At 44.3% G+C, this 27,654-nt stretch overlaps 1 protein-coding gene across 2 annotated transcripts in view; it reads left to right on the plus strand.

The window, feature by feature from the left end:
• The first annotated feature begins 254 nt into the window (after positions 1-254).
• The window catches only part of FGF12 (fibroblast growth factor 12), a 230,517-nt gene continuing 203,117 nt past the window's right edge, over positions 255-27,654 (plus strand). Inside the window, exons 1-2 of one of the 2 annotated variants that reach the window (XM_071752289.1) lie at positions 15,607-15,699; positions 15,823-15,984. In XM_071752289.1, the coding sequence (XP_071608390.1) occupies positions 15,972-15,984 (13 nt within the window). In that variant the 5' untranslated portion in view covers positions 15,607-15,699; positions 15,823-15,971. Of the gene's footprint in view, positions 357-15,606; positions 15,700-15,822; positions 15,985-27,654 lie in introns of those variants that run through there. The other variant, XM_071752291.1, reaches the window with a different exon arrangement.

Consider the following 27,654-nt stretch of genomic DNA (forward strand, 5'->3'; position numbering starts at 1 on the left):
GAGCTTCAGAGCAGCACTGACCTCCTTCCTGACCCTCTGTAATGCATGGAAAAGGAGGAAAAAAGTTGTTGTTTTTTTTAAAGAAAAACAGTTTTCTTATTTCTTTCTGCACAGTAATCCTGCCATTTTTGGCACACCTGCCCACTGCTGTGTCTGGGAATTACCACGTTTACATCTGACCCCAGCATGGGTAATTAATTAACTGGCCCCAGGTAAGGGGAATGTGCATTAGCAGGCATTTGGCAGAGCAAGGTTATATAGGAGGAAAGGGGGTTCCTCAGAAGGTCCTTCTGAGGGGTTTCTTCTTCGAGGGGTGGGAGACTGCAGTCAGAGGAAGGTCTGCAGTGGACTGAGAGGTAAGTGAGCCCCAAATGTGGAACCAGTATGAACGTGTACATGAAGTAGGAAGCGGCTCTGCATCCTGGTCTGGTTCTCAGAGGAGCTTTGGGCAGATCCTGTGCTCAGGAGGGCTTAGACCCCAAGCTGTGAAATAGTGGAAAAGGTGACTCCTCCTTTCAGGGGATGGGTGCACTCATATTTCCCACCTCTCTGTTTCATCTTTTCGTGTAGAAATAACAGCAATGCTGCAAGTAGGCTTGTGAGCTGAGTAAGGTGGAAGGCCAGGGTTTGTGTGTGTCTCTAGAGACCCTGGGGCAACCCATGGGCATTTGAAGAAGCAAGTGTCCTTCTGCCTGTTTGTTGCCTAGGAAAGGACCAAGAACAAGTTGTTAGGGCCTTACAGATGTGCTATCTGGGGGAGTTTGGTTTGGGAAGAATTGAGCAGCACATATCTTTTTTATCATGATGGCAAGAAGCCTTGGAAGCAATACTGGGCTCGAGTTGTCTGAAACTGTTGGTTCATTGAGTGGAAACACTGTCTTAGCCCAACAGCTCCTGTATACCTTCATCTTCAGGGAAATATGTGGTCAGATTGTAAAGAAAGACCGTAGCTTGGCATGAAGTCAGCTTTGTTGATTACTATCGCCAGTAAGCTGGGCAGGGGAAGGTGTTTATCAGGGGCTGTAAATGTAAGGAAAGTGAAATGTTTCCTTGGTGTTTGTGACAAGTTGATGGGAAGGGTACATGCTTTTTGCATTTTGAGTTGAAGGAGCATAAGCCAGCTGTGTCTTGTAGCTCATGTGTTTTGTATCTGTCCTGTGGGCGCTCACCTAAATGCAATCTGGGTGCAGGTATTTTGGAAGAACTGGTTTTGTGTGGCTGGGGCTACAGCCCTGTTAACCTTGCAAGGTGCCTGCTGTGGAGCCAGGAGGCTGGGTGGGCAGCTGAGCTCTCTTGATCAGGCAAATTCAGTAACTTGGTGAGATCCTTACCTGAGGAGTGGTGTTGTCTGCATGTTGACTTCGGGTCATCCCTGCCTGCGATGCCAGCAGTAGTGCCTTCACTGGCTCAAGCAGTATGAGAGTCAGCTGCAGAGCACAGGTGTGCTTTTTTGATGCTAATGCATGAGTGTCCCAGGCTATGTTCTCAAAGTCCTTTTTGCCTCCAAAAAGTTCCCAGTTTATTAAAAGTACAAACTGTGCATCAATATGCTCTCCACTGTACCATCACCAGTGAGTGCTGAACAGGCTGATTTTGGCTTGTTGTGGTTTAAAGCTCATAAATCCTCACCATGTTACACCAGCTTTTTTTTTTTTTTTTTTTTTTTTCCTCTTTTCTTGGGGGGCGGGGTTGTGTGATTTTGGTTGGAATTTTGTTGTGTGGCTTGTGTTTTGTTTTGGTTTTTTTTTCCCCCAGGCTATGCTTCTTGTTTTATAAAGGCAGAAATGCCCTTCTCCTGAGAATTAGTGTTGTTCAGCCCATGGTTTCTCTCCCATTGTTATTACAACTCTGCTATCCTATGAGTGCTGTTAAGAGGTGTGATTATACAATTCATCTCTGGTGACCATAGACGTGGAGATGAGTGCGGCTGCTACCTGATATCTTACTGAAGCCTTCATGTGAGCTTTCTTGTAGGTTTGAGCTTCCATATGGGAATATAACTTGTTAAAAATGCAAACAGGACCCCAGAGAAGTAAATCCAACAAGTACTGGAGAGGCTTGTTCTGTTGGTCCTGAAACCAGGATTTTAGAAAAGTGTCTAAGCTGCATTTTCAGTGCTCTCTGCAAAGCTTGAGTGCCCCATGAATGGAAATGGGCAGAAGTCGGAAATCTCAACTGCAGAGTTTTAGTGAGAGAATATGAAAAGCCACCACATTCTTTCTCCTGTACCCTCCCTCATATGAGGCTCTAGCAGCTGCCTCTACACGTTTTGGTGAATTTACCTTCCTTATGTGTGTCTCTCTTACCTACCAGTTTCCATTACAGGTGGTAGAAGGGCAGTTTCTCTTTTCTGGATTCCAGCTTGTGGATGTATCTGAAAATCTAACAGGAAGGGTGTTTTTTTATCTGCTTTTGTTTGACCTGGTGTGTATAAATGCAGGGTGAACAGTCTCACCACTGAATGTGCTCACATCTCAGTGTCTGACTCCAGCCAGCTGCTGTTCTTATTTCCTATCTCTGATGCTTAGTGAATGAGAGCCGTTGATTTCCATATGGACATGGGCTAAATCAGCAGTTATGCTTCAGATCTTGTGGATTTTCCTAGGTGCTGAAGAATTTGGTTATTCTGGGTTATAAGATTGTTTCATGCAGCCATTTTTATTCTTGAAATTATAGTGTCCTGTTACCTTTGAGATTTTTAACAAAGCAGAAAGATAGTATTGCATGACCTTGCTTTTGGCAGCAAGTATGAACCAATGGCAGCCAGAAATGCTTTCGACTGTTCTCAGCTCAACTTCTTTCTGCCCAGTGCTCTTCTCCCTCTTTGCCCTTGTAATTGGAGATAAGCTGGATCCACACAGTTATGCAGCATCAGAAGTGTAATCTGGATATCTCTTCTGTGAATCTCATTCCTGATATGCCCTTCAAAAAGTCAGATGCCTACTGTCTATTTTCTCTGAGGTGCTTGGGAAAAAAATCTGAGTTACAACTACTGATAGATACATGTTTAAGGGACACCTGGAGGTGTCTGACGTTCTCACAAAAACGCAAAAAAGTTGAAAAAGAGCTTTGCTAAAGAACAGCTTTATCTTCTTCCCAAAAGGAGATCAAAGTCCCCATGAGAGGGCAGGCAGGGGCCACTAGGGACTTTGATAAGGTGATGAAAGCCTCTAAGTGATTTATTTTTTCTAGCAGGACGGGAGTTCAGGCTGTGCAGGTCTGCAGAAATGATGTTAGAATACTCTCTCATGCTGCCTGGGAACAATGGAGAATTTGGTGAAAGATCATGTGCATGTTCTGTCTTTGTGTCTTATCCAGGCTATTTAGTTGCTGAATACAACCCTGCTTGCTGTGTAATGCAGTTGCTAACTGCATCAGATGCCCAAAAGCTGGACCTTCTTTTCAGAGCATCTTTGGACTCATACCTTCTTTTCCAGAACGTCAAACTTGTAAAAACATGGAGAAGGAAGTCTCAGTTGGGGAGAAGTGAGAGTAGGGATGGGCTGCTATATTCAGGTGATGATAAGAGATTGTGGCAATTCTTTTGTTAGGATATTAAAGTGCAAAAAAATCCTTACTGCTAGATCTTGTTCCTGTAGAGGGTGTCCTCAGGACATCCCTCTTGGGATGTATGTTGATTAGGCAAGGCTAAGGCAAAAGAAATTGAAAGCTTGGAGGATGGTCAAGGGAGGTATCCAGACCAACCAGACAATGCCTTTGCTTGAGACTGATAAAGCTGCACCTGCCTGCTCCTGACAGATAAGTGAGATTTTGAGGCTTTATTGAAAAAAGAATGTATATTCTAGAGCCTCTAAAAATACAACGGGATGCTCAGATAAGTGATTGCTCTAAAATCCTGGTTGTGCTGCATCTAGGGGCTCTCAGAACCACAGCAGTTAAGCAAAGTATTGCTTTTGACTGAAATTGTATGTTCCTTATCCTCCCCCTTTGCACAAGTCTCTTGAGTGTTTGAATCCTTTAAGTGATGGAAATGAGATGCAATGCTCTGGAATGCCCTGGCTGGGTGGTCAATGAAATCCTGTGTTGGGAGGCCCGCTAATGCTGGGTTATCCAGATTAGACACTGCATCTGATTATCTTGCTGATAATCCTGCCTTCAGTCATTTAATCAAGATGAGGATTGTGAGGCCAGGATCAGGGAGATCACTCATCTGCACTATTTGGAACGCCTTGATTGTGGCAACATCAGTACTGCATTTAAATAAATGCAGTACTGCTGTGCTGCTGCTGGGGTGTCCTGTTACTTCTCACTACTCATAGGTGAGAAATCAGCTATAGAGTGGCCTGGGGTGACACCGATTCCTGCATTTGCTGTCACTGAATTCTCAAAGCATGTGAGGGAACTGATGTGTGATGCCACTTTAAGCAAATTGGGATGGAAAAAAGAACTGTCCAGTCCTGTAAGAAGAACAGAAGGTGTTAACCTGCCTGTCAGACAGAGGCAGGTCCCATCAACTGCTGCTGTGGAAGGGCTGGGTGAAGTGATCCATGCCTGTGATCCATCTCTGTGATCCATCTCTGGCAAAGACTCTCCCACTGTGGAGTGGGCATGAAGCTGCTCAGTCATGTGTTTGTAGAAGTGCCTAAAGGGGGGCTGTGTTCAAGTCATCTAACGTGGTCCAAAAGGCAGTGATTTAGTCTGAATGACATGTGGAGCATCAATTTCTACAGAAAAACTGGTACCAGTGGATCCAGCTTCGTCAAACCTGACATGAATTAAGACCTGATTGTGTGACCCACCTAAATAAGCATGAGCACATAGGAATAAAAGCTGTTAAAGGGAATATGAAAATGGCAACTTTCACTGTATTCTATGAGCCTGACTCTAGCATTCAAGTATGACCGGTAATGGCTTAGGAACTGGGATGCACGCAGGATCTATCCTAGGCTGGATGATGCTGGAAGCACTTGGAGCAGCTTCCTGCCTAGCTGGGTGGGATGGTTTATGCTGGGCTCCACGCTTATACGTGATCTATTGAAATGGCATTTGAGCCATGCTAACGAGCTTAGAGGTACAAAATATGTATCCTGTGCAGACCTGCAACCTTGCAAGCACAAAGAAAATCAGCATAGAGTGTAAACACTAACATGGGAAATACTGGTTCTGCATCTAATGCAAGGGATGGGGACGAACGGCCAGCTCGACATTGCTTGTTGTAGCCAGGAGAGGGCAGAGATTCACACACGCGTGGCCTGACACTTGATGAAGGCATTTTGTGGTGACTGCCAAGGGTGGAGTGGTCAGAGCCGTGAGGGGAGTGTTTGCTCTGCTAGATCGTGGCTCTGGAGGAAGTGTGGGGCAGCTGCGAGACAGCGAATGCGCAGCCCCGCCTGGGGAAGGCGGCTCGGAGGGACGAGGAGCCGAGAGCAGGGAGGGAGGGAGGGAGAAAGGAAAAGCTCAAGGGAGTGAAGCGGTGCTGCAGGAAGAAGAGGGATGGTAGGTGGCACTGGCAAGCCAGGGTCCTGGGAAGGGAGATGGGAGCTCTCCTCCCTGTGGCAAACCTGGCTCCTTGTGGGTGTGCGGGTGCCAGAGTTGCGACGTTTTGTGCGTGTGAGAGGGCTGCAGCCGGGGGATGGGGGAGATGGCTTAGCTGGAGCTCATTGGGACTGGTTTGTTTTGGGAAGGAGTCTGCACACACTGGTTCGCGGTGTTCCAGTTCAGTGACTCCTCCCTGATGCTGCCTCTGCGCGCTGGCGCCCTGAGCACTGCGCTAAGGATGGAACTTTTTTGCTTAGATGTTCATGACTTGGGGAATTTTCAGGATCAAGCTGTAAGTCTTTCCAGCAAATGCTTTTATATTGGAGCTGTTTGCCAGTTGGTGCTTTCTTGGTGCTGGCAGGAAAGCATCTTCCCACTAGAAAATAACCTGATCGCTTTTCCCACTTGCTGTTGCTATTGGCTTCTTTTTATTTTTTTGTTTGTTTGGGTTTTTGGTTTGTTTTTTGGCTGCACATCCCATCACTTAGTATTTCTGCTGCTCTCAGCCTTGATGATGGATCCTTGATGTTCCATCTTGTTTCTTCACTGTCTTCTGGATCGCTACAGCCAACACTCTATCAATCTCAGCCTTTTGCCTTCTTACCCCACAGCAATGTGAAGCTGTTGGTTCCTGGTTCTGCTTCACTCCAACTTCAGCTTCCTCAGCTACTGTTACTTGAAGTATCTCAAACTCAATTTCCATGCTAATTGTGCTAAACTTTTCCAGTTTTGTCACCTTGCTGACTTAATAGTTTTACTTCCCTAGCTTGCTTGCTGGCATGGGAATCTGTTACTGGCTTCCTGCCAACCTTGAGTCAGTCCAAACCTTCCTCCTCTGCCTTCATTTCTTTTTCTAACCAAAATATCATAATCTTTTAAGTTTAAAAAGAAATGCAAGATGATGTGCTCTCCTTTCTTGTCCTTGTCTCCTGGATATGAGCATAGCCACTTTCTCCTTTATTCAAGACTTCCTGTATCTCTTCCTATCTATGTTGTTGTTATCTCCCTTCTGTCCACTTGCTCTCACAAAACAAACTTGCTCTTCAAGTCCCCACATGTTTCTCTAAATACAGACTGTGTCTGCACCTTGACTTGCAAAGTGCCTTCATGAAAGTCAGCCCTTCTTTTTCCTGATGTCCTTATTCTTACCGCCTGGGACATCCCTCCTCTCTTCTTACTTTCTCTCCCAAGACTATTTTCCATAAAGTCCCTTGGCAGATACTGTTCTTCCCTTTGGCCTTTTCCAGCCTAAATTTGTGCAAGTGTCCCAAATCACTGTCCTTCAGCCCTTTCTCTCCTCCTTTACATCTTATTTGATTGATCTCATCCATGCAGTAAATTACTTTTGTGAACACCTTCTCACCTCTTCTCGGTCTGAGAACAGGAGGAGACAGGTCTATCCTGAAGATCTCTGTGCAGATCCAGCTATCTGCTCAGTGTAGAACACAGCTCATTTCCCCTTGCTTCCAGTCCATTCCTGATTCCTGCATTTCCAGTGATGGCCATTTCTATGAGGCCTGCAATGTGCACGTTGCTTGTCTTGAATATGCCACTGGATTATCAGGTCACACTATATGCATGGATACCAGCGTGTGTGGTTCCCTCTCCCACACTACACAAACCTTCCCTGGCATCTTTTCCATTACTGGTACTGTGTTTCCCCCCCCTCCCCCCCCCCAGATGGGAGTGATCTCTGGTCCTTCCTGTCTATCCAAAATGTTGCTTCCAAGGTGATCTTTTCCATAGCTCAGGAAAATGTTTCTTGGAGCTGATGTTTCTGCAAAGCCAACAACTAATGCAGCAAATGCCGTAAAACTGCCCAAGGAGTTTTTTTTCTTCCCACCATTTATTCTCTGTGCAGCTGCTATTCTGACAAGAGAGAAATGTACTTTTAGCACTGTTTGCTAAAGCTGCTGCTTGGTTCTGGTATTTTAGTATTGAAAAGTAACTGCTATGACTAAGAAACACAAATACCCTTTTGTCTCATCAGACAGCTGAGAAAATGTTTCTGGAAATGCAGAGAGAAAGCAAATTAGTAGAGACTGATTTTATGTGCAGTAGAAATTGAGATCCTGGGAAAGGACAATGAAGATTCCATTCTGACCCTGCTGAAGCATGTGGAGATCCGTTTGGTGCCTGTAGGATGGGTAGCAGTAGAACTGTGCTCCTTGACATATCCTCTCAGGTGTCTCTGATAACCAGCTCTGGTCTGCAGAGCAGATGTATGCAGCACTGTCACAGCTAAAAAGCTTCGCTATTCCAGGGCTTCTGGGCCAGAGCATGATATTCAAGGGCAAGGCTTGGAAGATGGGCAAAGAAACATGAGTCTTTCTGACCCCTGTATAGGTGGTAAGTTGAGCCTTTTCTGAACTTTGCTCTTGAAAAGACCTCCAAAAACCCAGCCTGGACAGCTCTCCATGATGGGAATACCGTACTTTTTTCTTAACATGTGTTGGACTCTGTAAAATAGGGGAAGAATCTGCATAGGAGCATATGGCTCTTTCAAGTGTTATGCTTTCTGCAGTAAACTGGCAGTAGGTTGCAAGTGTTGCCCATAATCTTAAAATCTATCTTCATTTTAGGCTGAAAGGTGAAAGGTCTGCAACAAGACCACAGATGGAGAACTGCTGGGAAGTAAACAGGATTAAAGTGACTTGCTGTCTAAACTGAGTGTAACCATAGGTTCTGCTCTTTTTCCTTTTTCCTTTTTCCTTTTTCCTTTTTCCTTTTTCCTTTTTCCTTTTTCCCTTTTTCCCTTTTTCCCTTTTTCCCTTTTTCCCTTTTTCCCTTTTTCCCTTTTTCCCTTTTTCCCTTTTTCCCTTTTTCCCTTTTTCCCTTTTTCCCTTTTTCCCTTTTTCCCTTTTTCCCTTTTTCCCTTTTTTCCCTTTTTTTCCCTTTTTCTTTTTTCCCTTTTTCCCTTTTTCCCTTTTTCCCTTTTTCCCTTTTTCCCTTTTTTCCCTTTTTCCCTTTTTCCCTTTTTTCCCTTTTTCCCTTTTTCCCTTTTTCCCTTTTTCCCTTTTTTCCCTTTTTCCCTTTTTTCCCTTTTTCCCTTTTTCCCTTTTTCCCTTTTTCCCTTTTTCCCTTTTTCCCTTTTTCCCTTTTTCCCTTTTTCCCTTTTTTCCCTTTTTCCCTTTTTCCCTTTTTCCCTTTTTCCCTTTTTCCCTTTTTCCCTTTTTCCCTTTTTCCCTTTTTCCCTTTTTCCCTTTTTTCCCTTTTTCCCTTTTTCCCTTTTTCCCTTTTTCCCTTTTTCCCTTTTTCCCTTTTTCCCTTTTTCCCTTTTTTCCTTTTTCTTCTCCCCCCTCCCGCCTCCCCCCCTCTTTTCCTCTCTTTTTTTGCATTTATATTTAAGTGTCATTGGGAAGATGCTACTGCAGTATTTAGAAAATATATGTTGCTATGTCTGCTCTACCTATGGCAAAAGGGAGGCATGTACTCACCAGGTGGAACTGAGCTATGTCTAAGCATTTATGGTTTGCAAGTCTTAGGTTTAAGATATGTGTTTTGGTTGTGCAGAACTCCCCTACACCTCTGGGCTATGCTGTGGCCACAGCTGACAAGTAGGAAACAAGCAAGAACTTCCAAATGGTGTTCAACCTTTCATGGTCAGGCATGATGATTGCCATACTGTTTGGGTTGATTGCAGCCCAAATTTTTGGGATAGATACAATGAGATCCCATCAATTCAGGAAAGCAAGGCATAAAGAAGTTGCTGTTTATGTATATAAGCTAAACAATCCAACTTTTCCAAAAGCAAAATCTCAGCAGTGAAGAGCAGAGGCTGGCAGTTATCTTGGCAGGCTTATTAAATAAGCCACTGGAGACTGGCTGTGCCTATTGTCCAGCAGATTTGGGAACAGGTGGCAGGTTCTGGGTACTGAGCCGATGGGAAACTGGGATTCCCTGAGCTTTAAATTGCAGCCATCATGCTTATCCTGGGACTGACTGGTGCTTTCCTGTCAGTGCCAGATACCTCTAACTCCACTGGAAGTGTTGCTCTTGCAGCTCAATGTAGGTTGCCACATAGCTTATATCCCACTTAAAAGACACCGGAGCAGAAAGCAGCAGCAGCAATTTGTAATACAGAACTGGTGTAGGTAAAACCTGCTTTAGAGGTTGGGCTTCACCCAGGCAAGCTAAAGCTTAGTGTCCATAAAGTGTCAGGGATCAAGTTTCTCCTATAAGCAAGAAGAGCTGCCTCCTCTAGTTCAGTGAGGATAGCCTGCTGCTTTTATTATTCTTCTTAACTCCTCTTCCCCTTGTCTTCTGTCACAAATCTCACCTATTTGAATTTCACTTATGTTCTCAATATATTTTGTGAGACCTGCCAAGAGGAACTCAGGCACTGAGCTGCTCCGGTCAAATGCCAGGGGTGCTGGCATCAAGCAACTCTTATCTGCCTCTTGTATTTGGAAAAATTCTGAGTTTCAGCTTGAATTATCACAGATTCAGTTCACTGAGCCATGGGAAAGCTGCACCATGAATACACTGATGCTAATGGTCTAGGCTCTGCAGGTTTTATTGTGTGTTCTATTTTCTAATATTCTAGAAAACAGAGCGTTAAAATGAACAGGATAAACATAGGCAAATAAAAGATTGTTTTAGCTAGATAGGAGATGACTCTTTGCCCAAGGCTCTGCCTGTCCTCTACCTTGGGGCCACTGGAACAGTCTGGCACATGGTTAAAATTTTGGGAGTCAGTTGGCAGTGAATTGCCTGTTTAGTGGGCACGTCACAGGGCTGCAGGGTCTGAGGGCAGTTCAGTGCTCTAGAAAGGTTCTTGCATGGTAGGAATAAGGAAAAGAAATTGCCTCCTGGGTTATGGGTCTTGGCAGAGGTCAGTCTGATTTCTTGTAATAAAAGATAAAGTATATGAATGCTACTCAGCCCTGATGGCTGAAGAGTAGTGTGAGCTATTACGTGTTTTTATTGTAGAAAGCAGGTGTCGGCAAATAGGACTTTAAGATAAATAGTCCATTTGCTGTAAGCATTTGATCACATGGCTCTTATGAGGGGTGGAGTTCCAGCAGAAATCTCCTTCCTCCCTCTGAAGTGTTTTTCCTTGTGTAAAGCATTCTGAATGCATGTAGTTACCTTTTTCAACCAAGTCAAAAAGTAGCTGGTGCTTAAGAGGTCAGCTCCACTCAGCAGCTTTTTTGCATGTTTTTCTCTTTTCACTTGAAAACCTTAAGCTTTGGTAATGGTATAGCAACCTGACTTCAGATACTTTTTTCCCCAGTCCCACTTGGCAGAGTAGGTGACACAGTTATTTATTAAATTGAAAAGCCAGAAGTTTGTGGTGGGGCTCAGAGGGTCCACAGGCTAGCCCTAACAACACAAAGCATTTTGCTGCAAGGACTGAGTACAGCCTTCAGCTTCCCTGGACCTTGAGCTCAGGGTGCTCAGTACCTCACAGAAAACTAAAATCTGAAGTTAAGCTCTTTGGGTCAGATCCAACTGCCATTAAATTCAACAGAATGACTCTTGTTAATGTTAGTGTGTGTATATGGCTGTTTGTGGAGAATAGTAGCAGAAGAAAGCTGGTGGTACTATACCAGCCCAATGCTGGTGATCAGAATGACCTCTGGACTTCTTTTGAGTCAGTCCAAAGGTGGCTACCCCTCTTCCTGATTTTTTTCCTTAGTAATTTTTTACTTCATTGCAAGTAATTGAAAAAGTACTCTCATTTTGGTCTTTTTGTGACTTTGTTAGTGCATTTTTCCTTTATTAATATAATGCTGTCTGATTCATTTTAACAACATTTAATCAACACTTATGTAATTAAATGGGCTGTGGTTGGTCAAAGGTTGTGGCTTGCTTTGGTCTTCGTTCTGCCCACCAGCTCCTAATGTGCTTACCCTATGCTTATAGAAACTACTTGAAGTGAGGAAGTGACATCTGATGATGATGTCATAGCTATTTGTTCATAATGAGAGGCTGTGTAGGTGCTAGATTACAGCTTGTAAAATGTTCTTTGTATTTTATTCTACCTATATTACTAAAAACTTCCAGTCTCTGTTTACTCTCCCTTTCCCCCAACTGCATTCTCTCCTTTTCCAATCATGTTAGAGGTACTTCCTGCTGCTGCTGTGTCATGGCCTACTTTCTTGGAACCTGCTGCTTTGGCTCGTGCTTATCTGCACACAGCTCATGGCATGGGGACATCTTCTGAGCCCGGTGTGGTACAGAGCTGTTTTGTTTTCTGTCCTAAAGAAATCTTCTCTGCTGGCTAATGAAGGCAGTCAGCTAATGATGTCCATTGTTGCGGGAGCGGCAAAGAAAATGCGTGCAACCAATATGGTTGATAAACGAACTTCTGGTTTATTGCGCAGCAACTTTTGCTTATATAGTGCTTCCGTGACCACACCCCAGCCACCAACATAACTTTTTATTGGACACCCGGTGTGTTTACCTGTAGCACAGCGAATCCCTGGTGCAGGTAGCACCGAAGTATGGGCCGATCTAATTGGCCTCCCAAACATGGGGTTGGGCATAGCAAAGGGGTCGTACCTCCTATCTCTTCGAGAATATTCAGGAATATTCTCCAACATTCTCCAAACCTCTCTAACATTCCACAACACATTGTTTTTCAGGAACAGATGCTTCGGAGTCCAGAAAAGGACTTCCAGAAGCACTTGGTTGAGTCCTTCTGCCTTGTGCAACTGGTTTCAAGGGACGCACTTGTTTCAGGGTTAGCTATTCTTGCTCCTTGGTCAGAATTCAGTGCATCTCCTTTCTGATTGAGCTGTCTGATATCTTTAATAAGCACCATCTTTAAGAACCCAGGCAGCACAGGTGCCTTTATGTGACCTGCAGTGAGAGCAACTCTGTCTAGTCAGAAAGTCTTCTGATCTGGGTGCTGAAGTCAGCTTCTGGGGAGTTTGGGAACAGTCTGGGACATTGCTGCACAGATTGATGCTCTGAAAATCCAAGTGAAGAACTGCAGCTGGCTAGCAAGCGGTTTTGTGTAGAGCTTGGTACAGAAGCCATGTGTCCTGTTGCTTGGGATAGAGCCTCTGCTTGGGTTTGCTGCTCTTTTGGACGGTCATTACTAGAAACCGGCACTGAGCAGATGGAATTCCAACACTCTTGGGAATTTCTCCCTCCTGGCACATACAACTCCATGCAAAAGTGCTCTGGGCAGACATGACAGAATGTGTGAGGCTACATGCATGACCTTGCAGGCTGGCTGGTGACTCTGCCCTTGTGAATGGAGGTTCCCTCTAGAGAAGGAGGCACTGTGCCAGGGTAGCAGATGGGCAGGAGCAGTAGCAGCTGGGAGACCATGTATGATCATCACGTGGGCTTACTCTGCAGTAATGCCAAAATGGCCACTTGGCTCTTTCATGTCTGTGCTCCAGGTTGCCTCTAAGCCAGATGCTTCCAGAGGAGCAGGGGGCAGAAAGCAGGCAGGCAGCCCCAATTGCAGCAGGCAGTTGGCTCTGCCCAGCATCCACCATCAATGGGTGAAGCACAGGTTCCTCAGGGACTGGAGGCCTGTGCAGTGTTTCCACCTCTCTCTGGAGCACCATGCGAGGACAGCCAAGCTGAGCTCTTGCCACATCCCTGAGCCTGTCCAGGCTCACTTAGCTATCAAGTAGAAGTCTCACTTCCTTGTGTCCTGTTACCATTCAAGAGGGCATAGCTCTAGGGACTCTACTGCTAAATCAAGTTGGACTGGTGGGGTGGGTAGATCTCCAGGATTGCATGCTGGCCAAGGGTCCTTCTGATAGAACAACAGTGCAGGCAACCCAGAAGCAGTTCTGTGTTGGCAGCCCCATGGAAACCACTTGGGACTAATATCAAGGGTGAAGAACCTTGCCTTTCTCAGATAATGATGTTTTTTGCCCTAATTAGAGTCAAAGACACCAAAGCAATTTGAAGAGGGTCTGCACAGGGTGATTGTTGGGACTGAGCCACCTCCTCCTTTGTATCCTGATTTCAGCTAACTCCTTAAGCTTGAACATGCAAAGCAAACAGCTAGCAAACAAGGGAAGCACCACCGACAGCTCTGTGAACTTGGTACAGGAGAGTGGTGCTTCAGCAGCTCTCCTTCCACTTTGGCTCAAAAAGTGGGGATGGGAAAGAGTCCAGGCTCAGCACACCTGCACCTTCTGAGTGCTGCAATGCTTTGTCTTACTGTGGTTTGGAGAACAATGTGATGCATCACCGAGATGTCATTAATGTGTGTATCTCACTTTGATGCTTGTTACTTGAAAAGGAACAAAGTAACAGATCTGGAGACAGATGTGACTTTCCTGTGGGGCTAGAAGAGGAACAGTGATCTAATTCAAGATGATTCTTCTTGTTTGATATTTTAATGCAGGATGCATTGCTGAAATCTAGAGTAGAGTACAGGCAAAATTATATTCCTTTCCTACTGATAAATAGTTTCAAAGGTGACCCATTAATGTCAAGGGAGTGAAAAGATCCTCTGGATGCTATGAACTCCTAAAGCATGTGCTTCTCCATTGAGAGGACCTCCACAAAGAAAACAAACCCTAAAAGAAGGCAACTTGCCTTTGCTAATAAGGAGCATATTATGGCTATCCCAATGGACACTGAATAACAGGTCTTAATGTCTGGGAAAGAGGAATTCCTGTTTATTCCCATAGCAGTGGGGCTCAGCCTGATGCCTGCAGCTAGGAACTGTTCTCCAGCTTTTTGTGTGAAACTGAATTATTAATGGCTGTCAGCTTTCCAGCTTTGAAAGGAGTCCCTTGGTTCTTTGGTCTGGTGCCTGGTATTACAAATGGTGCCTCAGATTGTTTTAGGTAATCAGCCCAGCTGTACATTAAAAGTTACGGTGTTTCTTTGCCCTCACTTCTTCCTGTGAAAAGTTGTTCTTGAACTTGGATGCCAGGAACTTTTATGGTCCTCTGAGAGTTTGCCTGATTTTAATCTGTGGGAGGGGATAACTTGAGTCTAAGAGTTTTAAAAGAACTGGCTGAGAACTCAGTGAGCACTCTGGTGTATATTCTGATTGCATTTTGGAACATTAGTGGGTACTAATAGACCTTGAAAGAGTCACGGTTTCATTGCTTTTCAGAAAAAGCACACAGGCTGACCCTAGAAGTGTAGTCTGGTCAGTTGGGCATTGCTGGTGGGTAAAAACATGGCAATGGGGAAATAGGATCACACCAGTCAATGAATTAAACTGAAGAACGTAGAAATTCAATTTGACCTTCTAGTCAAATCATGAAGTCTAAGTTTGTTTTGACTTAAGGCTCACCTACAATACCTGAAATAAATACCAGCATAGTGCTGGAGCCATCTATCCTGTACCTGTGCAGTGCCCAGTACAGTGGATGCCTTGAGCAGCTTTTTCAGTAGCACATCATTAAAATAAGCACAGAACTGGGCACCAAAGATGAAAAATCTGAAGAAATCTTGAAGAGCTAAAGGAATAATTCCAGTGTGGAGAAACTTCCTTACAGGAACAAGCTTAAAGAACAAAATCCATGTTCTCTGAAGTGGCTTGATATTGGTATAAATGTTCTATAAACTTCTCAGTTTCAGGGGACTGCTTATTTTATTAAGCAGCCAAAGGGAGAACAAAATTCAGTGGCTAGATGCAAAGGCAGAAAAGCACAAACCAGCCTTAAAGTGGATGTTTTATGAATCAGCACAATTAATCTTGAAACATCATATCCAGAGAAGGCCTTAATCTGAGACTGGGCATCTCCTAAGAGATGATCTCTATGTCTGCAGGTGTTGTGGGCTCTGTCTGGGTGATACAGTAGAGGGAGGCTGGGGTGAGCCCTCTGACCTGCACAACTTGGGTGCTGTGGTCTGGGGGCTCACCTCAGACCATGTGCATCACCTGCAGAAAGCAGCGGGTGCGCATACAGCAGCCGGGATGCGTTTTGTGTTGTGTCGCACGGATGCCACCTCCGCGTCCCCGGGCGGTGATTTCCGTGCTCGGCTCGGGCAGGACTCCCTCAAGAAATTACCGGGTGTTTGTGCGCGCACTGCGTAACTCCGTACTCCCTCTGGCCCGAGGGAGCGGGGCCGGGCCCAGCCCCGCGGCCGCTCACCTTCCGCGCTCCGCGCAGCCCAGAGCCGGGGGGCTCGGCGGTGCCGCGGTGCGGGCCGCGGGGGCGGGGCGCGGAGGCGGGGCGCGCATGCGGGCGGCACCAGGCAGCGCGGCGGGCCGCGGAGCCACTCATCCCCGCAGACCCGCTCCGCCAGGGACAGCTCCAGGTAACGCTCTCCCCACGGCCGCGCTCCGCTCCACTGCCCCCGACGCGGGGCTGGGGCGGGGAGAGGGGGGTGCTGGGGGGCTGCGCGGCTCACGCCGTCCCCCCGGTGGTTGCTTGCTTGCAGCTCCGAGGCTGTGACGGCGCCGTCCGCACCGCGGAGGAGGCAGCGGCGGTCGGCACTGCCCTCCGGGCTCTCGGGGCTTTTTCGGCTGAAGAGGGAGCGCGTCTTCCGGCAACTTCCCGGCAACTTCCCGGCGCTCTCCAAGCTCCGCGATGGAAGGGAAAGGTGGGTCGGAGGGGGATGGGGCGGGCGGCGGCGAAAGAACCGCAGTGGCCGGGCTGGTGCGCGGGGCCGGAGCCGCCGAGCCGTGCGCTGTGGTGGGCACATTGCGGCGGGGAAGCGGCTCGGGCAGACGCGCCCCTGCCCGCTCCAGCGGTAGGGACAGGGAGGCAGTGGCGTAAGGGAGTGTGGTGGAGGGTGGTTTGTTTGTTTGGTTTTTTTTCTGTGTGTGTGTGTTTTTTAAAAATTTATTTATTTTTCCTTTACGGTGAGACAGATGTTAGTCGGTGATTTGTTTTCTTAATGCTAAGGATTTGCATAATAAATATGAGGTCTGCCCCGTGTTTTTTCAGCCAGTCAGCAGTGGGGAGGTTTTGAGATGAGAAGAATTTTGTAATTGGAATTTATTTTTTTTTTTTTAAAAAAAACCTCTTTTTTTTTTTTCTGAAATGAGAAGAGCAGGACTATAGAGCTCTGCCCTCATTACGTTGCATATTTAACACATCAGAACATCCTGATAGATAGGGAGAAATGCATTGAGTATTGTGCTACTGAACTGCCCACCCTAGAAAGAGGAAATCATTAGATATTGCTTGCCTAGCTTCTGTGTTTGCATAGAAAGAGAGGTGTATCTCATCTAAGTATATCCCTTTGTGTTGGACATATATATATGTATATATTGTTTCCATACATAGCTATGTAATCCTCCACATTGATGTACCTACCTCTACAGTTGCATCAGACATTACACATTCAACTGGTACATGAACTCAAAATCTGTATGTGTTAATTGCCAATGAAATACTGATGGTAAGTTCGACTATGCAGAGGAAAAGCTAGTTGCCATTCCCTGCTAACCCTAGCTGCCAGCTCTCCTCTCTAACATAAATCTGGTAGCTTTTAAATTCATAGGCATCAAGGCAGGTAGAGAATATGGGCTATACTAATTCAAGGAAAATGATGGTAGACTTGTATAACACAATACTACCTATCTTCCAGGGAGCCAAGCGAGCTATATTTAAACCTCAGGTTTATTTTTGTAGCTATCTTGTCAATCAGGGCTATAGTTCTCCTGTGTGGGAATAACTGATTATATGCTGATTAAGGAAGGAAGCTATTTCAATCATAAGAAGGCAGTATGTCCTATAAAGTACAGTTTCTTCTGGGCAGTGATCAATAGAGTTCCCAGGGCTTGAAGACAGGTAGGTACCTTCTTCAAAAAGTGTATCTGCAGAGACTTGGCTTAAACTTAATGCTTCCAGCAATCATGTTGGCCTTGATATAATTTTTTGTGACTGTCCACACCATTTTCACAGTTAACCTGAGATGGGACGCCTTTATGTTTTTGCATGTCCTCCTGGTACATGTCTTGATGCGAAACAAGTAGACTGACTTCAGTATAGCACCTTATGTGCCTTGTCATGCACTACACAAGCAGGCAAAAGGCTCCCCATGGCACTTCTGATGGAGCTCATGTTGTGCAGGGGGGCAGAAAGGTAACATCTGCAATAAAATAAAAGCAAAAGAGTCCAGCTAGCTGTTGCTGAAAGCAGCACCTGAGAGAGAGAGGGTCTCTCAGTTTTGATCTTCTGCAAACAGACTGGTAAAATGTAATTGCTGCCTGAGTTGGAAATGAGCAGCTGCATGAGGCAGCCTTTTGGACCACTGATATTTAGGTTTGTTAGTTATGAGATGGGCTCTGCAGCAGTCCTGGGATCTTAGCTTTGATGGAAGGGTTCTTGGGGGTTGAGTCAACCCCAAGAGTCATTACTTTTCAGAAAATTTTCAGCAGTTTCCTCTCAATAAAGCAAACAGAGTGGAGGCAGGGAACCAAATACTGTCTTGGTTTCCTCTATGCAGAAAAAAGGGTTGTTCAGAGCAAGCCAATAGAATTTCAGGCACCAGGATGGGACAGGTCCAAAGCAGAGATAAAACACAATCAACTTTGGCATCTCAATAGGAAAATGAGAAGGCATATGAAGTCTGCTCACAGCATGGATCCAGTCGTGCTGGAACTGAAGTATTTCTTTAAACTGCCTTGGAGTTAGAGTAGCATGAGAAGGCCTTTCTTTGGTGCACAGATGTAACAGACTAATTCTGTGTACCTGTATGGTGAGACACAGTAAAGGCTGTCTCCCCAGGGCAAAGGTATGAGCCAGCCCAAATCTTTTAGCTTTTCTGACTAGTCCTAGATGGACTTTCAACTGCATTGCCTTACTAGAGACTTGTTTACATTTTTCTTTTCATTACCAGCCAAGCCTCTGCATTGCAAGTCCCGTGTTACAAGACTGCTGCTTGCATGAAGTGGTTCTCTGAAGTCATCCCTTGCTTTTTAAATACTTCCTTCTGCAGCCCTTCTCCCACCCCTCCGGTCTCCGTTGGTGCAAATCTTAGAACATTTCAAACTCAGTGTTATGCAGATACTGAGGAAGAGTGTGTGCTATATTAAGCAACATAAAGTCAGTTTAACAAAACCTACCTTCTGGTCCTGATGACTGCTGTGGATGTTTTTGCTTAGGATTTGGCATCCTAGGACAACTTGGTTGTCTGAATGCTGATGCTTTGTGAAGCCTGCAGTCCTGTACAGGGAAAAAAAAAAAAAAAGCTAAAGGTTCATCTCTAGCATTGCTTAGAGCAGCCATAACTGATCATGCTGGTTAGACTCACTAATGAGAATGAGAGGAGATGGACAGATTCTAGTTTTTGTGCAGTGGCTTGCAGGACTAAGGACTTTACTGTCGTTAGGAGTGTTGCAGTAAGAGTGCAGGCAAAGAGGGTCCTGGTGTGGGCTGAGGAGGAGGGAGCGGGTGCAGCCAGTGCCTCTTTCAAGCCTGGATAGAGATAAATATTACTATCTCCCGACTACTAAAATGTATCTAATTGTAGCATTCTATGGATCTGCAGTGTTACTAATATATCATGGTGGGCTAAAAGTAATATTTAGCCTGATCTAACTTTCAACTTCTTTGACTTATTCTGTTCTGTACATCCACTGTCTTCAAACCTTTTACAGCATTGAGAAGCTTAAAAGTTGTAGCTGTTTCCAAAGCTGGTTAAGGCAGAGGGGGAAGGGAGGGCATTGTGGGAGTCCGTTTTTCATCTGCTACCTGATCCCTGTTCTCTGAATCTCACCACTACAGCAGTTCCTGTCGGCTGCAGCAGTAGGCAATGCCACGCCAGGCATCCCAGGAGCTAGGCTTTGCCAAAGCTAACAATAGTTAATGTGGAGGTTAAAGAATATTTGGTAATTTGCCAAATTCTTCAATCACAGTTAGAAAGATGCTTAGCAGGAAAAGGAACATCACACAGTGATGCTCAGACTCAGAGGCTGGGAAAGAAATCAGTCAAACAAGAGTCAAGCTACACAGTGTGGAACATGTCCCTGGGCTTCTGTATGTAGCATAGAGAGACTGCAGGCTAGCCTTGCTGAAGGCAGGGCTCCCTTCCTTCTACACCCTCTTCTGTAGTCCTGAAGACACAGGGAAATCCCTTTCTGGAAGGGGGGAGAAAATACATATTGTTACTTTTATCTTCTGTGAGGTGGGGATTGTGGACTTGATGGGGTCAGGGACATGCTGCCTGCTGGGGCCCATCTGCAAGGGCCCAGCCAGTTCTTGGTGCTTTCTGTTTTTCCTGGAGCTCAATGCTGAGCTGGTGGCCCTGGTGAAATTTCACTGCCTGAGCATGGGGCAGGCTGCTGGCAGCACATGGTACGTGTTGTTAGCTGGAAAATACGGTGGGACTTCTCTTGTCAGCTGGGACAGCAAAGCTAAAGCACTTTGGCTACCCCACTGAGATCTGAAAATGCTCTTCTTAGTCCTCTGAGCCATGGGCCTACCCTGTTGGATAGTAGCGTCAAGTTGGAGACATATTCTCTGTGCAGTAGATCTTCCTGCAGGAACACCATCCCTGTGCTTGGAAAGCTGCAAGGTAGAAGCTGGGGGTCTGGTCTCGGCTCTCTTCAGCTGGTGTGTCCCAAAGCAGAAGAGCTTGAGGAGATGTCTGCAGAGGACATCCTTATAAAGTGTCTGTCCCTGCTGCCACAGTGGCACTATCTGAGTCATGTTCTCCTTCAGTCATAAAGACAGGGAGCAGGCTTTCTGCTTTTGCAGGTAAGTGACAGTGCTGCTGTTCATAGATGTGCAGAGTTTGAGCCTTTAAATGAGGATCTGTAAACAGCTGTAAAATCCAGTTTACTTAGGGTACAGAGAGGCCCTTCTTGGGACTGGCAAACAGGTGTGAGCTCTTTGCATGCTGCTGTTTTGTGGATAGGTTGGTTTGATCCATCTCTTCCCACTGGAGCTGCTTGGAAGTCTCCTTGGCCAGACCCAGCATTGTGGCCCAGCTTCTTCTGCTTAGCTCTCTTTGTGCTATGTCTGTAAAGGACAGAATCTTCACCTTGAAGAACTTGTGATCCAAACTCAACGAGAGATGATGAATGTTAGGATTGCAGATGGGCTTTGTGGGCAAGGTAAGAGAGGGTGGCAGGTGAGAACATGCAGTTCTAGAGATTGCTGTGCACTGTTCCCACCTTTGTGGCCGTCTTCAGTGATCAAAGAAAAGATCTCAGTGGTTCCAGCAGTAGTTCATGTCCCAAAGCTGTTGGGGATGCTCATGTCAAAAGCTGCCTCATCTCATATCTTCCTGACACGTTTATTTGTTAGAGTTGACTTTATAGCACATGCTGTTGAATGTGTGTTGAAGTAATGCAGATGGCTTTGTTAAAGACTGGGTCATAGAAGTCATCTTGGATACTTCTTTGTAATGGAAACCAAGTAGTGCCACAGTCACTCTTGTTACGCAACTGTTCCTTTTTTGGGGGAACACTTGTGTCTTTGTCGAGATGGTCATAGTGAAGGTAGCTGCTTGCTCTCCCGTTTTCAGAGTGATGTGCTGTGTGAGATCCAGCTGCTACTGAGGTCAGCTGTTCTCAAATTGGCTGCTTCCAAGTTTGACACAGAAGCATGTTTGGGAATGTAAATAAAGGGTCATCATCTTTTTTTTTTTTTAAAATATCTTCCCTGTGCCACCGGCTGTGCACTTCCATATGGGTACCAGCTCTCTGGATATGGCAGGGGAAGCTTTGGTTGCCTGACCTTAGCACCTTATCCCTGAGGCTAAAATGGGTTGCTGTGAAGATTGCTTTGCTCCTGAGCCTCAGACTCAAATCTCTGCTGAAAGATGCAGGAGGGGAGTGTAAGTTTTTAAGCTAGCTCCCTGTGCATGCTTTTCTTAAACATATTTCAGAAAGAAGAGCAACACCCTCTTGTTACAAATCACATCAAACAAGGCACAAACATGACTGTCCTGGGAGGGCTCAGAGGTGGTAAGAACTTTGATTGCTGTGTGGGGCTTAGCAAACCTACGTGCTGCCACCTAGAAGAACAGATAAGTTGAATACCTTTACATCAGTTGTTAGCAGCTGAAGTACTGTGGGCAGGCATCTGTGGCTTCTGGATGAGAAGCCAAACCTATATGATGCTCAGGGAAGTAGACATGGTACCCCAGAAAGCATCTGTGTGCTAATGGGCCTCACGAGAAGGGAAAGTTATTTACCTGAATAAAATGGAGTAATTTAAAATTTTTAATGCATTGAGTTGTTCTAATGTAGTGTTTATATGTATAGTGGCTGGAAGCACGATCTGTGGATACTCTAAGTAATGACCTGCATACAATTGTTTCATCCTTAGTTCATTTACAGCCTAAAAATTTTAAAAACCTTGTTTTTTAAAGCAGGCTTTTTCAAAAGGCTTAGATAACTGCAAGATTTTTCTTATCTGCTCTTATCTTTTCCTCTCTATCTACTCAGCTATTCAAATCCTGTCTGAATTGCATTCATTTCTGGCATGCCATAAAACTTGATATGCAAAAGCTAGTTATTTAGGGAGAATTGCAGGAACTATTTTAGTCTGTCTTTTGACCGATAAATGAGAGGACATGATTACTTTTTACATTCAAAGCTTGGTGTTTATTAGCGTGGTAAAATGCAGTTTGACAATGACATTGTCAATGGGCATAATTCCTAATAGGCATAATTAATGCTTTCACTCAAAGTATAAGGATTTTAATAGTGCTTTTATAATAAAATGATTGAAGGAAGTTTACTATTTTCCTGTCAGTGATACAAGGATGTTTGCTTTCTTTATAGCTTGAACATCACTCTTTTTCTGTGGTCTTTATACTCAATAAGAGTACAAATCATCACACTAATTCATTGAGTTTCTTCTCCCAGGTCCCAGGTTCGGTTGAACCTTATGATTTGATATATATGCAGGATACACATTGAAAGCTACTGCTTTTTGCTTCAGATTGAATTAAAGTGTTTGTGGTGTCATCATGGTTCAGTGGAGACCTTGTGGCTTGAGAGGATGGCTGCTCAACAGAGTGCAGGAGCAATACTGCAGTGTGCCTTGAGCTGCTGTGTGTGCCTCAGGATGTGGACTTTGAGAAGCAAAGCGTTTCACTTGCTATTTTTAACAGCATGTGCAAAGGGAGAAATCAGGAAACCATAGAACAGCATTTCTAATTTGGAAAACTTTTTCTTGAGCTGTACTTCTTCCTCTTGTGTTTCATCCTTCCACTGCAGGCTAGGTCAGACTGCCTTTATCCACCACCAGCCTTCAATAGGTAAGGTTAATTTACTGAATGCAGCTACTTGAAGGAATTAGGAAAGTCAGAAGTGCTGAATGTTTTATTGGTATAATGAGGGAAAGTTGCCCTGCTTTTCAGTTGCTGAGAATGTATAATTCATTCAAAAACACTATCTTGAATTTAATGCTATCTCCAAAAGAGGCTGACAGGCAAGAAGGTCTCTTCAGGAAGATTGGAGCCAGTCACAAAGTCTCTTATGCCATGCTTATTCCAACATGAATTGCTGTTGCTAATTTTTATTTTTTCTAGGTCCAGCCAGTCAAAGGTTATTGGTAGGTTGGGCATGCTCAGGTGTTGTGATAGACCCTACTCAGGAAATGTTGAGTTACAGACCTTGAGGTCTCTTTCAGCTGCTGTTAGTCTCTGACAGAACCCTAATGAGGAGCTTGAACTATAAATCTGGTTCCAAATTCTGTATCCTGCCTCTACCTTGTCTCATTCACCTACTTATTTGTATGCTTTCCTCATATTTGAGTGTTTGTTACTTGGGGCACTGAAGAGCTGGATCCAGATAATATCACCCATGTTTCATCACATGGTATTATTTTGAGATTAAGCATAGTTCTCTGAAACTTTGTCTATGAAAAGGCATAATGGTTTGCAAGCATTCTTTACTTGAGAGTGCTTGCGCTTGCTGTGCTTGCTATGATGCAGAAGTATCCATTTCACTGCCACTTTAGAGTAGCCCCAAATTCAATCTTATAAAACGTAGCTGGCTCCATTGTAGTGTGAGGGAAACAGCACTAATGCCAGCAAAATGGGGAAAAATGTAGAATCCAGCACCTTGTGTACAGGGGGAAAATCACTTGTACATGAAGGAAGCCTTGGATTTCCTAATTTGATTCTAACAAGCTGTTGCAGCATAACTGGGTTGACAGTAGAATAAGCTTCCTCAGCAAGACCTGCTTTCTGTAATATTTTCAGCATATTTGATCTCTTTGAAGGCTGAGTCTGAGCTTTTGAGAGATTTTTTTATCCTTACTCATATTTCCTCTCAGTATTGACCATCACTCCTGGCACTCTGAGATTCCCTGTTAACCAATAGACATATATTATCAAATAATAGCATTGATGAAGTCAGCTGTAATATTTTAAAAAACGTTTTTATTCCTGTCATTGTATCCCAGTGGAGCAATTACTTACTGTAATTTGTAGCCATTTTGTTGCTGTATGAGAAGGGAGGGTGGAATCGGTAGAGAAATTAAAAAATTACTGTTCTACATCTCTTCCAGTCAAGGTTTTAAATGAAGCCTGTGGAGCTACTCTGGAGTTGCACATGGGTAGGTAAAAGCATCATTTGATTAGTAGGCAAAGGCCATATCTTTAATGCCTTATCTAACTGCAGACACAATGGAAATAATATTGACAGTGTGGTGTAAGACCTATTTAAATGGCTTTAGACCTTAATTAACTACTTAACAAAGTAATTTTATATTGGTTAGAGAGCATGTTAAAATAGCAAACAGGTTAAGTTGTTTACCTTTGACTTTCATTCTGCCACTTTGAAGGCAATTTAATGGTATAAATTATATAGTTTTAAGACTTGTATTAGCAACTGCTGTTAAATTTGCTCTATAGTGTCTTCAAAAGATTATCCAACCAATCTTAAAAATCATTATGTTCACTTACAATAGGTAGCTCTGTGCAGCCACATGTCTCTGCCATCACTACCTGACACAGTACCAGGTGTCTGGAATTACCTGTCAGTTTTATTTGCACGATTCATCTCTCACTAACGTGTTTCAGGTTTTCCTACCTAAATTGTATTTATAGTCCATTTCCTTCCAAAAAATAAACATCTAGGAACAGAAAGACTTTGTTCTGTTTGGGTTCTTTTTAAAAAAAAAAAAAACAAACCAAGAAGCAGCTCGGTTTGAATTTTCTACCTCCGCTGAAGAGAAGGTACCCAGAAATAGTGAGGAGAAGCCTGACATACTGAAGCAATGCAAGCATGCAGCCGTGGGCAGTATACAAAGACAAAGAACAGAATGTTTTTTAAACCTTAATTATTTATAGTAAGAAAATACTGGTTTTGATTAACTTGTCCCTTCTGTGGTACCCACCCTATGGCTGACGACAGCAGAACTGAGTGCAGAATTTAGCCTCATGTTCTGCTGTCTGTGCAGCTGAGAAAAAGGTTCTGGGGCTGATGCTGAGCTTTGCGTGCACAGGGATCTTCCAGTGCAAGCACTGCTCTACACTGTTCAAGGCAGTCAAATGCAGGGATTTTTTGATTGATGTCCTGTTACAGATGAACTGCCATACATATGAAAATGCAGGCAGTTCCTTTTTTATTTTGAAGGTTTTCAGAAACAGTGAGTCCAGAAGAAAATCACTCAACACTATTAAAAGTAGCCTCACCCTGAAATGAGTTTATGCTCATGGGCAGCATGAGTTTTTATTTGGTAATCTTAAAGGCAAGGCAGATTCTCAGCTGCTTTTCTTCTCTTGTCTTCCTGAAGTCATCATTATTACCTAGAAGCTGCACAGCAATTCAGTCATCTAAACCAAACTGAGCTTGTTCTCTATGAAGCTGACTTGAAAGTGGCTGTGGTGGGCTGTTGGCTTGGAGTACTGGGAAACACCATGTAGGTTGATAATGTTCCATTTCTTCCTCTCCCTTGAAGCTTCATATCAGCTCTGTAAGTTGAACATGAGACTGAAGCCTGGCTGAGGCTCCCAGGAGGATTTTAGAGCTTTGTACTTCTCCCTGGCTCCTCTGTGAACGCTTTGACTCCTGCAGAACACCTGTTTGTGAGCAGTTCTTAGTGTTGGGACTCCTGCTCAGCCTTAGGGGTGGGGTAGTAGTTGATGGTCTAAGAAAAGGTAATACATGATGTCCTGGGCTGTCCACTACCTGTCAGGAACACTGGTGTAAGCATCTACCTCTCCTGCCTTTGAAGTAGCTGCCTAAAAGTCAGGTTTTCTATTTTGTAGAAAATCCCATTTCCTGAAGATTTTGTGCTGAATTGGATGGAAATGATACTTTTTTTTCTTACCATTCAGGCCAGTCAAGGGCTTCCTGGAGTCTGCACTTACTGATAGAATGAAGTTTTCAGTTAGAAGGGGCCTCCCATGATCATTTTTTTCCATTACCTGACCACTTCAAGGCTGACGCAAAAGATAAAAGCACATTTTTAAAGAGCATTGTGCTGATGGGTCCTGCCTTGGATCCATTAGAGTTTGTCAACACCTGACATATTACAAACAACACAGCAGAAGTTGGACTCATGTTTTTCAGCTGAACAATTTTGCTGTCTGCTGTTTTTGCACGGAGATGTCACAGTGGTACTAGTGATTTGTGCAACACTGGATTTCACGTGGTACTTTTAAGACCTTTCCAAGTGGAGGTACATATAGACCATAAAGCTTTATAATTGTTTTTATTTCTTGTATTACTTCCTTACTCAAGCTTACAACTCTTCTGTTTGAAGTATGGAAGTTAAGTTGATGGGGGAAATGTTGTTTTTTCTAGATTTCTATTTGAATTTCCTTTGTAAAAGAGAAACAGTGTTGCTGGCCAGGAAAAGAGAGCCATGTAGTCAGGAAAGCATGCAATTTTTCCTCTTAAAAATGTACTGTATTTCAATCTTAACACAGTTTCAGTTTGTTTTGAAATTATTTCCTTTAAAAATAATCAAAGAAAAAAAACCCCAGCATTTAAAACAGAACAAACAGTAATGCTTCATTTAAAATTTATATTTTTCCATGGATTTTCCTAGGGCAGTGCAGCAGAACTGGTCATGAAATTGTAGGCGTTCCATTTGACTATATCAACTGTTTCTGTGCAGATCATGTCAGCTGCAAATATCCTGTCCATACTTTGCCAATGGTTACTGGTTCAAATGCCTTGGCAAGGCCATGTGAAATGGTTTAGTTCCATGGAAATGACTGATCTGGTCTCAGCTGGATGGATTGTCTTCTAGTTTTCCCAAGAAAGCATCTCTAAAACCAGGTTGTCTTGTCTTGGTTTGTAAATTACTCTGTTTCCACCCAATGTCCCAGAACAGCCCCACATGGCACCAAACTATGAACCATGTGTATTTATAGTGATGCTGCAGAATACCAGGAATAGTGGCCAAGGTGTCTATTGGCCAATGGCTGCTGAATGAGTCTAATAAACTGAAAAGCTCATATACCTCCTTGATGGGAAAAATGCAATCAGATTGACTAATTATGACCCCAGATGATGATAGAGCAATCCAAAAATAGCAAAGCATGGGCAGTGAACTCCCTTGATAAGACAAAACTGGATGGGTCTGGTATTGGATCTTATATTTTATTTTTTTTTCACTGAAACACCTACTGGACTGTTGGTCCAGTTCCTGGAGGGGCTACAGGAACATTTACAGCTCCGTGTACAGTTACAGCTATATGAGGCAATAAATCGGTTCCTGTTCCTCTGGGAATGAAAAGCCTTTGGCGCTCAGCTCCGCTCCTGCTGGCACAAAAAGTGTGGGGATGGAGAGCCAGGGTTTCACTCAGCTTTGCCAAATCCAAGACACCAGCTTGTGAATCACCTGGGTCGGGCCACTTATGTCTGTGCTCTACAGTGGGAGAATGGCTTCAGAAACCTCTGCTCACTGGAATTACTGTGTATGGAGACTGCATGTCAGTGTGTCTGACCATGTTAAACAGGGGGCTGGCTGGTGTCTGGTCAGTATGTGTTACTTTGCAGGCTCTGGGGTTGAGGCATGTCTTCATCCCCTTACATAGGAATAGTATTAGAAATCCAGTGTGGTTTTAACATCTTACCCTGCTGATCTGAGACTTTGCTTGGGTGGTATTTGCATTTGGGAGTGGTTGGGTTCAGATATCGCTGTGGCATTGTTGGCCAGAGAGCTTAAGGGGCTCTAGAAGGAGATCTTATTTTAATGATAAGAATGTAGGTGCAGCAGCACTCCTAGGCTGAATCTCATACCTGAATTTTGTGTGTTGAAATTGCTTTTAAACCTTCTCTGTGCTGCTGAATGCTATGAAGATTGGTAACACTGTCCTGAAATCAGGGCACTTCTGTCTTTTCTC

The sequence above is a fragment of the Heliangelus exortis genome, chromosome 9 (assembly GCF_036169615.1).
Source record: "Heliangelus exortis chromosome 9, bHelExo1.hap1, whole genome shotgun sequence".
NCBI classification, from domain to species: Eukaryota; Metazoa; Chordata; class Aves; order Apodiformes; family Trochilidae; genus Heliangelus; species Heliangelus exortis.